At 40.5% G+C, this 15,098-nt stretch overlaps 1 protein-coding gene across 1 annotated transcript; it reads right to left on the reverse strand.

The window, feature by feature from the left end:
• Positions 1 to 551: 551 nt before the first annotated feature.
• On the reverse strand, positions 552 to 4,068 carry LOC104450197 (scarecrow-like protein 21). Its single transcript, XM_010064646.3, has 2 exons — positions 3,857 to 4,068; positions 552 to 2,710 (listed from the first exon to the last, which is right to left on the reverse strand). The coding sequence occupies exon 2, from the start codon at positions 2,569 to 2,571 to the stop codon at positions 853 to 855; it is 1,719 nt and encodes a 572-aa protein (XP_010062948.1). The 5' UTR covers positions 2,572 to 2,710; positions 3,857 to 4,068; the 3' UTR covers positions 552 to 852.
• Positions 4,069 to 15,098: the final 11,030 nt, after the last annotated feature.

A 15,098-nucleotide genomic window follows, 5' to 3' on the forward strand; every position in this document is an offset into this window, starting at 1 on the left:
AATTTAAAACTCAAGAAACTTTGTCACTAATGATTATGATTAACACGACGTAATTTTCTCATCTATTTTCAGCTTGATAGTAGTTTGCTAAATTAATACATCTGGACTTCATTTGTAGAAGAATAGAGCCCTGATCACTTGACACGCGGTATGGTAGAATTCTTTGGAAATAAATGTCTTACCGCTTACCGGTTGAATTGACGAATACAAGGACCGAGTGCAATTGTATAAGGAATTTCACTGATCGAAAGATACGAATTATTTCAGAACCTCTGTGCGTCAACTTACATCCTGCTCATTCCGGATGTCCTGAACCCGATAATTACGATGTACAAAACCAAAAACCTTTCTCTACACTTGCCGCAAGCTTGGTCGAATATGTGCTCATATACAAACGTGAGTTTGATCAGCTCATTCTGGTTGAGTTTGTAAAATTAGGGGGGGAAACAGAAGAAACAACTCATTGAAGTATATAATCCAGCAGGAAACAATGAGCTCTTCTGACATTAGAACTTCATCACTTTGCACATCATTTGAAATTGCGCCTCCTCGCGATAAAACCTAATTATAGAATTAATGAAACTCATTTATACAACGATGTATACTGTGAAGTAAAGTGGATCCAAAAGATCACACATGAACAACAGGTAGCTAAACTAAAGAATGAACAAACAGAAAAGATACAATAGCCATCTGGAAGTTAGAACATGAATACGCCAGGGCAATCTATTGGATCACATGGTGAGGACGATCTGCGACTCCATACTATGTAAATCCAATAACTCCTATTACTACCGAAAGATGTTCAGTTTTCCAGTTTTTCTCCATGAATATTCAAACTCTGGCCCATTCTCAGTACCATGCAGAAGCAGAAACCAGGAATCTGTCTTTCCAGCCCAGAAGCATCCCACCATCCTTCTCTACCAACGTATAATTCTCGGAGTAGTACCTCAGCAGGTTCCTTATGACTGAATTAACATAACTACTTAGAGGGTATTGCCTAAACCCTGCCATCGTCAATCTAGACTTCCACTTACCAAACAGCTCATGCCGCTCCACCCTTTCCTTCCCCTCACATGCGATGATGTTCACAATGTCCCTTGCCAAACAGTGCTGCTCCACGTTTATCCTCTCCTTCCTGTCTCTGGGCAGGGTCACGTCAATGGACTCAAACATTGCCAAGTAGTAGTCGAGGGTCTCCACAAACCTTGTCAGGAACGGTGTAGTGTTCGTGTTCGACTCCTGCTCGATCAATGTGATCACTTTCGGAGAAAGCGATTTCACCATCCTTAGTAGCCCATCCCTTGGATTGGTGATGTCAACACTCTCGTCTGGCGTGTGGTGTAGCTGGAGTGGGAAGTTCACTGCGAGAGCTTCCCCCGGCCTGACATCAAGCATGTCACGAGTAACATCTGGGGCAAACTCCGGCAAACCGTTGAACTCCACCGGGATCTTAAATTTCTCAGAGATCACCGCCAACCTTCCTGCAACTGCTTCCAATCCGGCCCCACGAGCGTACCTGTTGACCGGGTCATCAATCCCTGTAATCCGCACATAAGGGGGCCCGCTAGGTCTTGCAGCAAGCGCTTGAAGGAGAGTGGTCCACTGGGTGCCCTGAGCAATTTGGAAGTCTATGATGTGTATCCGATCCTCATTTTTGCATGCTTCGGCAATGGCTCCATTCGCCGCCATGTACCCAAACTTCAAGTAGGGGCAGATCTCATACAGAATGTGCATGTAGGAAAGCAAGTCTTTGCCTTCAGGCTCTCTGCATCGAAGGGTATGGTAGATGTTAGAACCCGATTCCTCTTTCCTGGCCACAAGTCCTTCTATCATGTAGGCACCAAGACGCTGTATAGGTTCTCCACTGATGGATACAGCCCTCCTGGCTTTTTCAATCAACTTCTCAAATTTGTGCATATCGTTATCAGAAAGAGATTTCGCGCAGGCAATCAGCAGCTGCTTCAAATCACCTGGAGGAACATCTTGAACCAACAATTCTTCAATGGCTTCTTTATGTTTCTCTGCATGAACGCTTTTACCTGATTGGCTCTGAATGAAAGCAACAGAATCCTCAGGACAACTAAATTGTGAACCACGGGGATTTTGATCCCATACATGTTCCCCAATAGAAGTATCTGTGACACGCACTTCTTGTCCATCATCCATTAAGACGTCCTCTAGCTCCTGTAAAGTATAAGCTGTGTTCTGTGAATGATGCTCATTTTGCAGTGAGGTGGGCCTGCCAGAACATGAAAGTAAGCTGTCTCTACACCCGTCTTGTGACGGGCTTGACCTTTGGAAACCACTGGTGGTCTCAAGTGAAGAGTTGTAAGAAGAGCTAACTCCTGAATAATTGTCTGTAGAACTGTACTGCTCCTGATTATCACTTAACACGGTGAGTGTCTCGCAATCAAAGTTTGTCGAAAAGGGTGAGATAGGAGATTCCCTGATTTCAAACTTCGAATGCCCAAATAACCTGTTGGGAAGAGATGGAACAGTTGGATGAGAAGATGTGAAAGATAAGCCAGCACCTGTCTCACTGTATCTGTATAGTGGGTGTGATTCCATGCTTTAGCAGTACCATAAGCTTTCTTATCAGAAAACTCTCAATTAGCCCGTAATAGATTGCAATAGGACATGCATCCCCTGGGCTTTCCAATAGCTAGTAGAGTTTTAACAGTGGCTCAAGATGAATAAATATAACCCCCTGCAATTACATGAAGAAGCTAGTTAAGTCTCATGGTCATTGAGATGTACAGAGGCACCACGGATAAAGGATTATGTTCTCGAGTTGCAAAATAAAGAGGATCGAGAACAGAAGATCCAAGCTTCATGAAACGCACATGACAAAAGGAAGACCAAAAAAGCCAAAAAGAATACAACAGATGGGATTTGCCCCCATTGAATCTCATGTATCAACATGCACACACAGATAGCTATCCAAAAATCATGGTAGCATCAGTATCAGACACACCACCCCAACAGAGAATATCGGCATCAGACTTTTTGAGATTGTTATACAGATGAAATGCCACTGTCTTAAGAAATCAAAACTGATAAGAAAGCTTATGATTCTGCTAAAGCATGTCAATTCTTGCATCTCAACTCTTTGTCAGACAAAACCCGCGAAGCAAGCTTGCCAGGTGGATTACAAGCTCTAGGAAAAAACATCCTTGGCTCCATAAACTCTCATTCCTTATAACTCCACATGTGCTACTCTTCTCATTGTTCATTGTGAAGATCACTATTTTGTCCAAAGAAACTAAAAAATCCAGATCCCATCCATTATCACGGCATCTCCATGCTTTATACAACCAAAAACAAAGAAAAAGCCTCACTTCTTTTCGCTTAAAAAGAAGTTTTTAAATCTGCGGGAAAATTCACGGAACAGAAGCACCTCAATGACTCAATTCGAACGTGGTTCAAGAAAAAAACTTTGACATCTTAAACTCTAGGAAGCTTGACCATACATCATACCATTAGGAGCGTCTCGATATAACAGTAAGAAACCAACGGGTCAGTGGCTAAAGAAGAAGAACAATGAAAGGAAACCCATTCAAATATCCTCAAACACCTGTGCGGCAGTATCAGGAGAGGAGCAGCAGCGTACCAGAACAACGGCCTCGTCATTCATTCTTCGACCCCAGTACTTTAATCAAACCCAACTCAAAACCCGGAAAAATCTCCGACCCAAAAGGAACACGACGGGGCTCGACAGCGAAGGTGGCTATATCTCCTCAGTTTTATTCTTTTTTTAAAATTCCCTACGGCCCAAAACATCAAACGCGACACGAACTCCATCGCATGTAGACCGACCTTAAGGGCAGCACGAAGAAGAACAGGGATTGATTACCTCGGTGCACACGACGCCTCTGGAGTCAAAAATGGAGGAACTCTGACCCCCCCTTCCTACTCCTCCGTAGCGAAGTCCGACTGGGATTGCTCTTCCGTCCCTGTGTTTTTCACGCGATGCGACTTGGAATTTGTCCTGCCACGAACGAGAATCGAAACACTGCGAAGCTCCCAGCCGGTCGTTTATATAGAGAAGGCAGAGGGAGAGGGAGGGGAAGACGACGGGTGGATTTTTTTCTTTTTCCTGTACGGAGGGAGTAACGGTAACGGCGACGCTGGTCGGAGCGACGGGGACTGTGTCTTAACGGCTGGGACGCGCCGACCAGACACGGCGCCCCCCATCCGGAGCGACAGAGGTGCGAATGCGGAACGTTCCGCGCGCCTTCTTGCATGAGAAACACGCGCTTTGATTTTTTCCTTTTTCTTCTTTTAGTCTCTTTCTAAGATGAAAAATTGGATTTGCAATTGCAAATTACATTAGTTTTTTTTTTTCTAAAAGACCATGTGATGAAAAAGAAGGTCCCTACATTTAATAAAGACTTCATATTTCAATTCCATAAGGGAGCTTTCCCATTATTGTCGACCTAATAATATGTTTTTTTTTTTAATATGATATGCTAAGCGTTATCCACCTCCTTTCGTAACATTCAAGAATGTTAGTTAGGGTCAACAAGATTTTTTACCAGGACTGTACCTCTATCAAATTCCTTTTTAAATCCAGATTCCCTCAAAATAACATAGACAAAAGTTCAATTATATTCACATAGGGTTAGTACAAATAAAAATATATATATGCGCGTGCGTGCGCGCACATATATACGTCTTTAATTCATTATGCCAATTAGAGAAACGAGTCAATGATAAAATGTCAATTAATATCATTGGCATTTTGAATTTTTTTTTTTTTTTTGGTGCTGGAGAAACCGCTTTGGCCGACAGTCGCCAGGTAAACTCTCAGGTGATGTTAGCCCAGGACTCACCACCAGGGGCACCACACATAATACACCTAATGGTCTGCCAGCCTCTCTACAACTTGCGTTGCAGGGACTTCGAACACTTGACATTTCCCTTCAAAGACAGGAGCCTACCTAGCAGAGCCATCACGGCCGATGGTGGCATTTTGAAATTGTTGATTACGACTTAACGAATGATTTTTCCACCACTCTCCACTTACCAATTGTCTGTGAAAAGTCGAATCGTATTAAGGTTTTGATTCGTTAGTTATTGTAGCAAAAAGAACAAAAGCATAGATGGTAGGACCCACTCACGACAAAAGACTTCATATTATAATCTAGAAGGGAGATTTCCCATTTTTATCGACCTAATATATTTTTTTAATATGATATACTCGGCATTATCCACTTTATTTTATAAATTCAAGCCTGTTGACTAGGACTAACAATGTGGGCTATGGTTTTTGACTAGGACCGGCATATAAAGCACCTTTGACTCATAATGAAGACTAACCAAATGAGTTATATGGATGGAATGTTAGTCAATATCATTGATATTTGGAAAGTGTCGGTTAAAAGTAACAACTAATTTTTCCACCGTCCTCGGTTCATTAGTTGTTTTCTTCAACAAGTCGAATTGTATTAAGGTTTCAATTTGTTCACTATTGTAGGGAAAAGAACCAAGCATAGATGGTCGGATCCTCTTCGTGCCAATAAATTGTCAAATTGATATAACATGATTCAAAAGGGGAGGTCCAGTTAGAATGATCCTCTTTGCAATTAGCCACTGATATTTTGTTAAATACAAATTGAGAAATCATGTCAATTTTTATGAATATTCAACTTGAATTTTCTAATTCTAGACTTTTAGAAAGAGAAACACTGCAAGAAATCACCCATCGGTGGGCTGCTAAGTTGGTTGGGCTTTGGGCACTTCACCGCAGAGGTCTAAGATCGAAACTCCGCAGTTGTTAACACGTCTTAAGTGGGGGGTCATGGTGGTTGCCGATTAACGCAAGCAAAAAGCGAGCTTTAGCTTAAAGTACTTATTTGAAGTATTTTTTCAATCCAATCACTGAAAAAAGTTGTGCACGCGACCGTTGAGATTATGGAAATCCCAAGTCTTACATAAGACTACAATATCTCATTGAATGCCGAATGCATCATTACTAAAAAGCCATGGAATTTCCTATTTCAACACATCACTATAATGGTTTTGAAAAGCCTATATATCCACATATTTTTGAATAAGTGAAAAGATACAGTGATGTTTGATCAGATTTCTCATTCCAACATAAATGAGAAAAACTCACGAATTTAAAGCACGTAAAATTTAAAAATCATGTCATCTTCGTTGAGGATGTGATTAAGTTAGACTCCAAAGTTATTTTCTGCATAAAACTCTTCTTCTGTTTTCTTTTCTTTTCCTTTTTGTGTGTGTTCATCAAGACAATGAAGGAAAGGCTGACGCGGGACAGAGAAAGAGAACCGAGCGTCACTGGCCAAAAGTGGAGGCGGAGGCGCGCCTGTCGTTTGGGTTCGGCCTGTCTCCAGCCGAGCGGGACGCGGACGGTCACGTGACGCGAGCGTGAGCGAGGCCGGTCAGATTTGACCGGGGCCAAGACGGTGAGAGACGCGAAATGCGACGCCACGTGGCAATCGGGAATCTCGTACCTTTTGACTCCTTTGACCTTACGTGGCACGCGTATGTACCTCCAACCCCAAAAAGGCATACGTATCCTTCAAGATTTATTTAAAGAAAAAAGTGCGGTTGGGCCCTTCCCAATAAAAAAAAGGGGAACTGAATAGAGGAAAGAGGATTATTCTCTTAAAAGGGTCGTGAAACAGACGTGTAAAGATCGGTTTCACATTACCTAACCGGCCGTGCAAGTAAAGAGTCCATTGGATTCCCAGAACACCCAGGGAGGACCAATCCCATCGTCTCGAAAGTTAACAATTCGTGCTTCTCCTAATCAGGAACGATATTCGAATTATGTCTTATTTTACATTATCCCTTATCATGTCAATGAACGCGATCAACATCGACATCATCACAGTTGGCAAAACGAAGGCCGCAAGAACTTCACTTCAAATCAGTCTTTATTGCATTTGTGCCCCACGGAATGGTTTCCACACACCTTTCTTAAACACCTCACGAGAGTCTCCATGAAGCAACCCCTCATCTTCACACTCCGTTTACACCCAAGAAAATGACTAACTTTTTTTCTTTTTTCTTTTGTTATTATTGACAGGTGATGGACTTAATCGATGAGAGCAAAATTTGGTAAACAATATAAGCCATCGATAAAAAGACTTGTCAACAACTTGATGAGTAATGATATTTTTGGATATTTAAGCTCTTTCATATAAGTGTTGACAACTTGAAAACTCTTGGTGGCCTATTAGTTATCGACGACAAACATCAGTTATCTGAAATGAAGTCATTAACATCAACATCCACATCATCATAGCGGGCAACATGAGGGCAGCAAGAGCATCGCTTCCAATCAGCTTTTCTGCGCATTTTGTGCCCCACAAAATGGTTTCCACACACCTTTCTTGAACACATTGCCATAGAGTCTCCATGAAGCGACTCCTCGTCTTTACACTCCTTTTACACCCAAGAAAATGACTATTTTTTTTTTTTTTTTTTGTTATTATTGACAGGTGATGAACTTAATGAATGAGAGCAAAATTTGGTAAACAATAGAAGCCATTGGTAAAAAGACTTGTCGACAACTCAATGAGTAGCAATATTTTCGAATATTTAAGCTCTTCCATGTAAGTGTCGACAACTCAAGAGTCTTGATGGCCAATAAGTTATCGACAACAAACTCAGTTATCTGGAATGAAGTCATTAACATCAACATCCACATCATCATAGCAGGCAAAATGAAGGCAGCAAGAGCATCGCTTCCAATCAGTTTTTCTCCGCATTTTGTGCCCCACAAAATGGTTTCCACACACCTTTCTTGAACACATTGCCATAGAGTCTCCATGAAGCGACTCCTCTTCTTTACACTCCTTTTACACCCAATAAAATGACTAAATTTTTTTTTTTTTTTTTGTTATTATTGACATGTGATGAACTTAATGAATGAGAGCAAAATTTGGTAAACAATAGAAGCCATTGGTAAAAGACTTGTCGACAACTCAATGAGTAGCAATATTTTCGAATATTTAAGCTCTTTCATGTAAGTGTCGACAACTCGAAGAGTCTTGATGGCCAATAAGTTATCGACAACAAACTCAGTTATCTGGAATGAAGTCATTAACATCAACATCCACATCATCATAGCAGGCAAAATGAAGGCAGCAAGAGCATCGCTTCCAATCAGTTTTTCTCCGCATTTTGGGCCCCACAAAATGGTTTCCACACACCTTTCTTGAACACATTGCGATAGAGTCTCCATGAAGCGACTCCTCTTCTTTACACTCCTTTTACACCCAATAAAATGACTAAATTTTTTTTTTTTTTTTTTTGTTATTATTGACAGGTGATGAACTTAATGAATGAGAGCAAAATTTGGTAAACAATAGAAGCCATTGGTAAAAAGACTTGTCGACAACTCAATGAGTAGCAATATTTTCGAATATTTAAGCTCTTTCATGTAAGTGTCGACAACTCGAAGAGTCTTGATGGCCAATAAGTTATCGACAACAAACTCAGTTATCTGGAATGAAGTCATTAACATCAACATCCACATCATCATAGCAGGCAAAATGAAGGCAGCAAGAGCATCGCTTCCAATCAGTTTTTCTCCGCATTTTGTGCCCCACAAAATGGTTTCCACACACCTTTCTTGAACACATTGCCATAGAGTCTCCATGAAGCGACTCCTCTTCTTTACACTCCTTTTACACCCAATAAAATGACTAAATTTTTTTTTTTTTGTTATTATTGACAGGTGATGAACTTAATGAATGAGAGCAAAATTTGGTAAACAATAGAAGCCATTGGTAAAAAGACTTGTCGACAACTCAATGAGTAGCAATATTTTCGAATATTTAAGCTCTTTCATGTAAGTGTCGACAACTCGAAGAGTCTTGATGGCCAATAAGTTATCGACAACAAACTCGCTTATCTGGAATGAAGTCATTAACATCAACATCCACATCATCATAGCAGGCAAAATGAAGGCAGCAAGAGCATCGCTTCCAATCAGTTTTCTCCGCATTTTGGGCCCCACAAAATGGTTTCCACACACCTTTCTTGAACACATTGCGATAGAGTCTCCATGAAGCGACTCCTCTTCTTTACACTCCTTTTACACCCAATAAAATGACTAAATTTTTTTTTTTTTTTTTTTTTTGTTATTATTGACAGGTGATGAACTTAATGAATGAGAGCAAAATTTGGTAAACAATAGAAGCCATTGGTAAAAAGACTTGTCGACAACTCAATGAGTAGCAATATTTTCGAATATTTAAGCTCTTTCATGTAAGTGTCGACAACTCGAAGAGTCTTGATGGCCAATAAGTTATCGACAACAAACTCAATTATCTCGAAATGAAGTCATTAACATCAACATCCACATCATCATAGCAGTGCAAAATGAAGGCAGCAAGAGCATCGCTTCCAATCAGTTTTTCTCCGCATTTTGTGCCCCACAAAATGGTTTCCACACACCTTTCTTGAACACATTGCCATAGAGTCTCCATGAAGCGACTCTCTTCTTTACACTCCTTTTACACCCAATAAAATGACTAAATTTTTTTTTTTTTTTGTTATTATTGACAGGTGATGAACTTAATGAATGAGAGCAAAATTTGGTAAACAATAGAAGCCATTGGTAAAAAGACTTGTCGACAACTCAATGAGTAGCAATATTTTCGAATATTTAAGCTCTTTCATGTAAGTGTCGACAACTCAAGAGTCTTGATGGCCAATAAGTTATCGACAACAAACTCAGTTATCGGAATGAAGTCATTAACATCAACATCCACATCATCATAGCAGGCAAAATGAAGGCAGCAAGAGCATCGCTTCCAATCAGTTTTTCTCCGCATTTTGTGCCCCACAAAATGGTTTCCACACACCTTTCTTGAACACATTGCGATAGAGTCTCCATGAAGCGACTCCTCTTTACACTCCTTTTACACCCAATAAAATGACTAAATTTTTTTTTTTTTTTGTTATTATTGACAGGTGATGAACTTAATGAATGAGAGCAAAATTTGGTAAACAATAGAAGCCATTGGTAAAAAGACTCGTCGACAACTCAATGAGTAGCAATATTTTCGAATATTTAAGCTCTTTCATGTAAGTGTCGACAACTCGAAGAGTCTTGATGGCCAATAAGTTATCGACAACAAACTCAGTTATCTGGAATGAAGTCATCCACATCAACATCGACATGTAATTACCTAGTAATGATATTTTCGATTCTTGTGGATAATTGTTGTAGTCACTTCTTGTAATCTCAAATGGGATGAGGGAGTTATTCATCTGAATTTAGTAATAGCCTAGAGATGGGAAGACATAGCGACGTGAAGATATGTATACGAAAGGTCCATAGATGTGAAGATATGGCTAAAACTACTCAAGAGCTGCTTATAGTGTCATGAACACTATAAATAGTAGCGTTTGTTTGCAGTAGAACCCCGATGTTAAAATGTTTAAATAATAAACACACGTTCACTTAATATCTTAAGCTTTTAAAATAATTGACAGTGATCTCACAAAATCTCATATGATATCAAGACAGGAAGTCTTGAGTTCAAATATTTTCAATCCCCCTTTACCTCCCTAATTAAATATGTCAACGCTTAATACTAGGCAAAAAAATCAGACTAAGCGTGTCTTCAATTCAATTTTAACATTTATCGTTGCTATAGTTTTTGGATGTTTTGTTGTCGATAAAATTCCGATGTTGTACCTTTATATCGCATATTTTAACATCAATTATATTCTATTGAAGTGTATCTATTAGTTTGCTTGTGTTGTGTGCTTGTAATATTTTCTGTCCAAAACCACCGTAGAACCTGTCTCCTTTAATAAAAATTGAGAATGGATCTGGATAAAAACATTTTGTTATCAAGGCAAATTACAACGAGACATTTTTTTTGGCACCCCTAGTGGGATTAGTGTGGCCGATTTGAGGAAGTATAATGCCGAGAACAATGAATTACAACCTTGAGACATTCGATTATTCCATATCAATCCAACCAAATACGATGGCTTTTGTGTATATTTTTCCAACTCTTAGTTAATTGAACAGTGGAAATAATTTAGGCTAAGTAATCCCACCACATGGAGGATTTTACGAAGACCTAAAAATCCTATCTACCTTGATTCTAGAGAGCAGGAAGCTCAAGCCTATCGACCTATTTACCCTGAACCTAGGGGCAAGATGGGCAAGTGTGTCAACTTGTGAATCCCGATCAAGTGGTTGAACTCGTATCGCAACAATTAGATCCCGATAGAGGAATAGTCAGGCCAATAAATAGGAAGTCACGTCATGATTAGCTTGACACTATATCTTACCCAAGTGAGAACTCAAAACTCCTAAACTTGATGTATTCACTTCGCTAGCAAAGATGACCAACCGACCAGTAAACACATTCGTCAATTTATTGCCCTATGTGGAGAAGTAGGAACAAATAAATTTCCAAGACTTAGGTTGTTCTTTTATCTTTATCAAAAGCTACCTTTACTTGGTATACAAATTTATCTCCTAATTCAATTCATACGTGGACTAAGATGGACAAATAATTTCATTCTTAATTTAATAGAATGATAGCTAAGGTATTGTTTGTTGAATTTATCAATATGACAATGAATCAATCGATCAATTAGTTACATGATTCAAGAAAGCTAGGAATAGATGCCTAAATTCACTTTTAGATAAAGAAATCATGTATCCGGTTTTCAATGAATTGAAATTTAGTAAAAAAAAATCGAAGACCAAAGTCATATCAATTTATTTCAATTGGCAATGAGAATATCTTAGTATAAACAACTACTAAAGGATAAAGATAGAGGCCACGTGAAGACTTTATACAAAACATGGCTTTCGTGGGTCACACAACCCTAGCAAGGCTATCACGGCAAGATGTGGCTCGCTGGCAGCCACATTTGGCCTTGCCAGAGGCTTGTTGGTGACATCGCATGTGGTAGGGACATTTTTAAGAATTGTAAAAGTTCAATGAGGACAAAATTAGAAGAGAAAAAAAGTATTTGCATCCCAAAAATGCTCAGAGCACACATACGTTGAGCTAAAGGCCATTAGAGGCTAATTGCATCTCCTCAAAATCCTAGAAAAGAAAAAAAAATTGGTATATGTCATTTATATTTACCGGGCAACTCAATCTTTAAGGCCCCAAATTAATTAAAAGGATTATATTGAAATTTCACGTAAAAATTTAGAACTAAATTGGTGAGATTTAAAAGTTGCTGACTTAAATTGATTTTCACACGATAAGGTACAATGTGCTAATTTTTCCAGACTACTCAGAGTTGAAGAACGCTAGTTCCGATGTGTGCTGACATCAAGCAATTGCCCGGTCAACCAAACGGCGAAAGATCCAGCTAGATCTTTACATCGTACACACAAAGGTACGGAAACACACGTGCGAACACGTTCAACGTTCGCGATTAATTTTTCATATCGGGGTGGGGTCATCGAAATGATAAGGTTTCCATTCCGTCGCCAGCCCACTTTTGCGATCGCGGAAGGCCGACGGTCAAAGCCCGGGAGGGGCCTATTCATGTCTCCATGTATCTCCCTCGGTTTTCCCTTCCTTACCCTCTCGTCTCCCACGGAAAAGCCACGGGAAATCGACCGATGGGATGGCGTTCTCATTCCGGCGTTCCCATTTCGGAAGTTCGCCCACGTGCGATTATCAAAAGCGGGACGGGACCCGAGCAGTGCCAGTCCAGTCCAGGTGGCTTCGCTTCGGCGGATTCACATTAAGAAAAATAGAGTCGGTCGGGCCGGCAGGGCGGGCGGGGTCAAACGTTCGCCCTCTTTGATTTCGACGCTACCGCAATTTGATTTGACCCACCCCCGATTGTTTGAATGCAAAAGGGCGGTTGGAGGTCTATTTTAATGTTTTTTTATTCGACCTTCTTCTCCACGAAACCATTAATGTCGTTGACTCGGACTTACCATCCACGAACGAGTATTGCATGCGTGCCAAGTCTCGCGCCGGAAAAATCGAAGTTCTACGATATGGGCTCTCATCTTTCTCGTTGAAAAAAAAAAAAAAAAAAGGATTTTTTGTGCTCTTTCTATGTCAAAAACCTATGAAAGTGTTATTGGGTTCATAATTGGTCGTCACGTTCGGTTTGTTTTTGCTAAAAATGAATATTAAATAATTAATCGATAAAATAAATGTTTATATGATTTTCGTGAATTATAAGAATATATTTCGTCCATTCATTTTTTAAATCCATGTGAGGTAGTTGTGATTAAGAAAAGTATCTTTCAAAATCATTCAATTTCGGCCAAACCAATGCACCCTTATACTTATATGACGAATCATCTTCCTTATATGAAGCCGAACCGCCATTTTCTCATGATAGTGGCTCTTACGTGTTATGATGGAAAGCTCCATAGCCACAACTTGACATGGCCTTTTTGTGTACAATATGCAAAAGGGCTTGGTAGAGATTAAGGGTGTAGCCTTTCGAGCCCTTTGTAATTCAACCACGGCCCATTTAAAGGACTCAGCAGGGATCTTCGTCAAGCCTCTTCCAGGCATGGCCCCTCTTAACACATGGTCAACATCCCAACGTTTCTCCAGATCCATTCCCTCGTTCCGTTCCGAGCACCTTTTCAAACTAGATGGACCTTTTCTTTCCGTCACAAAAAAAAAAAAAAATGGAAACGGAACCCATTTCGAAGCCAACGGCACATCAGGTTTCGGTCTAGCTAAGCGGTACAAGATTGATTGATCACGAGGATCTGTTGCTGCTCACGTTCGCGGAATACCGTGCCGCGATTCAAGCAGATAACTCGATAAGACGGTCATGTGCTGGTTAAAAGAGGCCAGGGGCACGGTGGAGGGTGGGTCTCCAGCAGAGGCATTCTATTCAATGCGCCAACATGCGACCAGATCAGAATTGAGGAATCGAAAGAGCACATGAGACCACCATGTGCATCGTCACATGCCCCCCTGGACCACCCCGGGAGGTGGTAGATCAAAGGTGAGGAGCCAGTCTTGCTTCAAGGGACACCCACCCATGATGATCGATCTCCCCCCCTCAAAAAAGTTATTAATGTCTTCACCTACAAGTTAGCTCCCAAACGGGACCCCAATCTCAACCATCGACTGGCCGGTACTTGACCGGTGGGGGGTCATTGATCCAACCTTTACGAATTCATTCCAATGCAAACGTGCGTGCGGTCATCTCGCTTTTCGGGTTCGCCCACAAAATTTCTACCTACACTAGTCTTTCCATTCAATCCTGCAATCACATGGATCAACGTGTTAAGTCGGTGGAATAATCGAAAAGAGATCATGTGTCTATAAATTGGAAATGTGTTATAAGAGATATTTTTATATTAAGATCCATTTGCTTCTTAGGCGGGCTTACTGGTGCTCCACTCTTGCCTTCCATTGCGGATCGCATCGACAAAACCAACCAAAAAAGGATAAGAAAAAGAGAAAGAAGAAGAAAAAAGAAAAAGACAACCTAAGAAAATTGATGGAACACTTGCAATGGAGGGGGCTAAATGCGATGGTGGCCCGAAATGACGTCGTGGGAAGGCACGACTAGATATAATATCGACTGTATGAATGGAGGGGGAGGGGTCCACTTTTTAATTTGGGGTTTTTTCTTTTTTTGGGTCGAAATTTTTTTCTTAATTTGGGGTTGACTCCACCAGAGAATGAATGTCTGGACGGCGGTCTGCGTCGGTAGTTTATTCCACACGCCGCACCTCTCCTCCAGTCTCCCGCCGAGACAATAAAAAGGACCCATCCTGCCTCAACTCTGACTTTTCTTTAATTCCAGTTCGCTCCCCGACTCCAAATCTTTACAATTTAGTCCCCCTGCGCCATTTTGGACCTTCGACTCTAGTTCACATTTACCTTTGGTCTCGACAACTATTTAATATTTACACCATGACCCTAATCGGGACAATAGTAAAAATATCGATTTTGAAAGTCGGAGACTAAAGTGACCATCCAAATATGCATAGAGGTCTTGCAGGAATCGGTCTTCGATGTATTGCTCTAATTTTAAGTTTACTTTTCATAAATAACCATAATTTTCAACCACTGATCTTTTATTTTACAAGTTTTCTTATCTACTAGCCAGGGTTCTCCACTAGCGGCGCATGG

Source organism: Eucalyptus grandis, chromosome 6, assembly GCF_016545825.1.
Source record: "Eucalyptus grandis isolate ANBG69807.140 chromosome 6, ASM1654582v1, whole genome shotgun sequence".
Lineage (NCBI taxonomy): Eukaryota > Viridiplantae > Streptophyta > Magnoliopsida > Myrtales > Myrtaceae > Eucalyptus > Eucalyptus grandis.

Coding starts and splice junctions, on each gene's coding strand:
- LOC104450197 (XM_010064646.3), bottom strand. CDS start 2,571: ATGGAATCACACCCACTATACAGATACAGTGAGACAGGTGCTGGCTTA.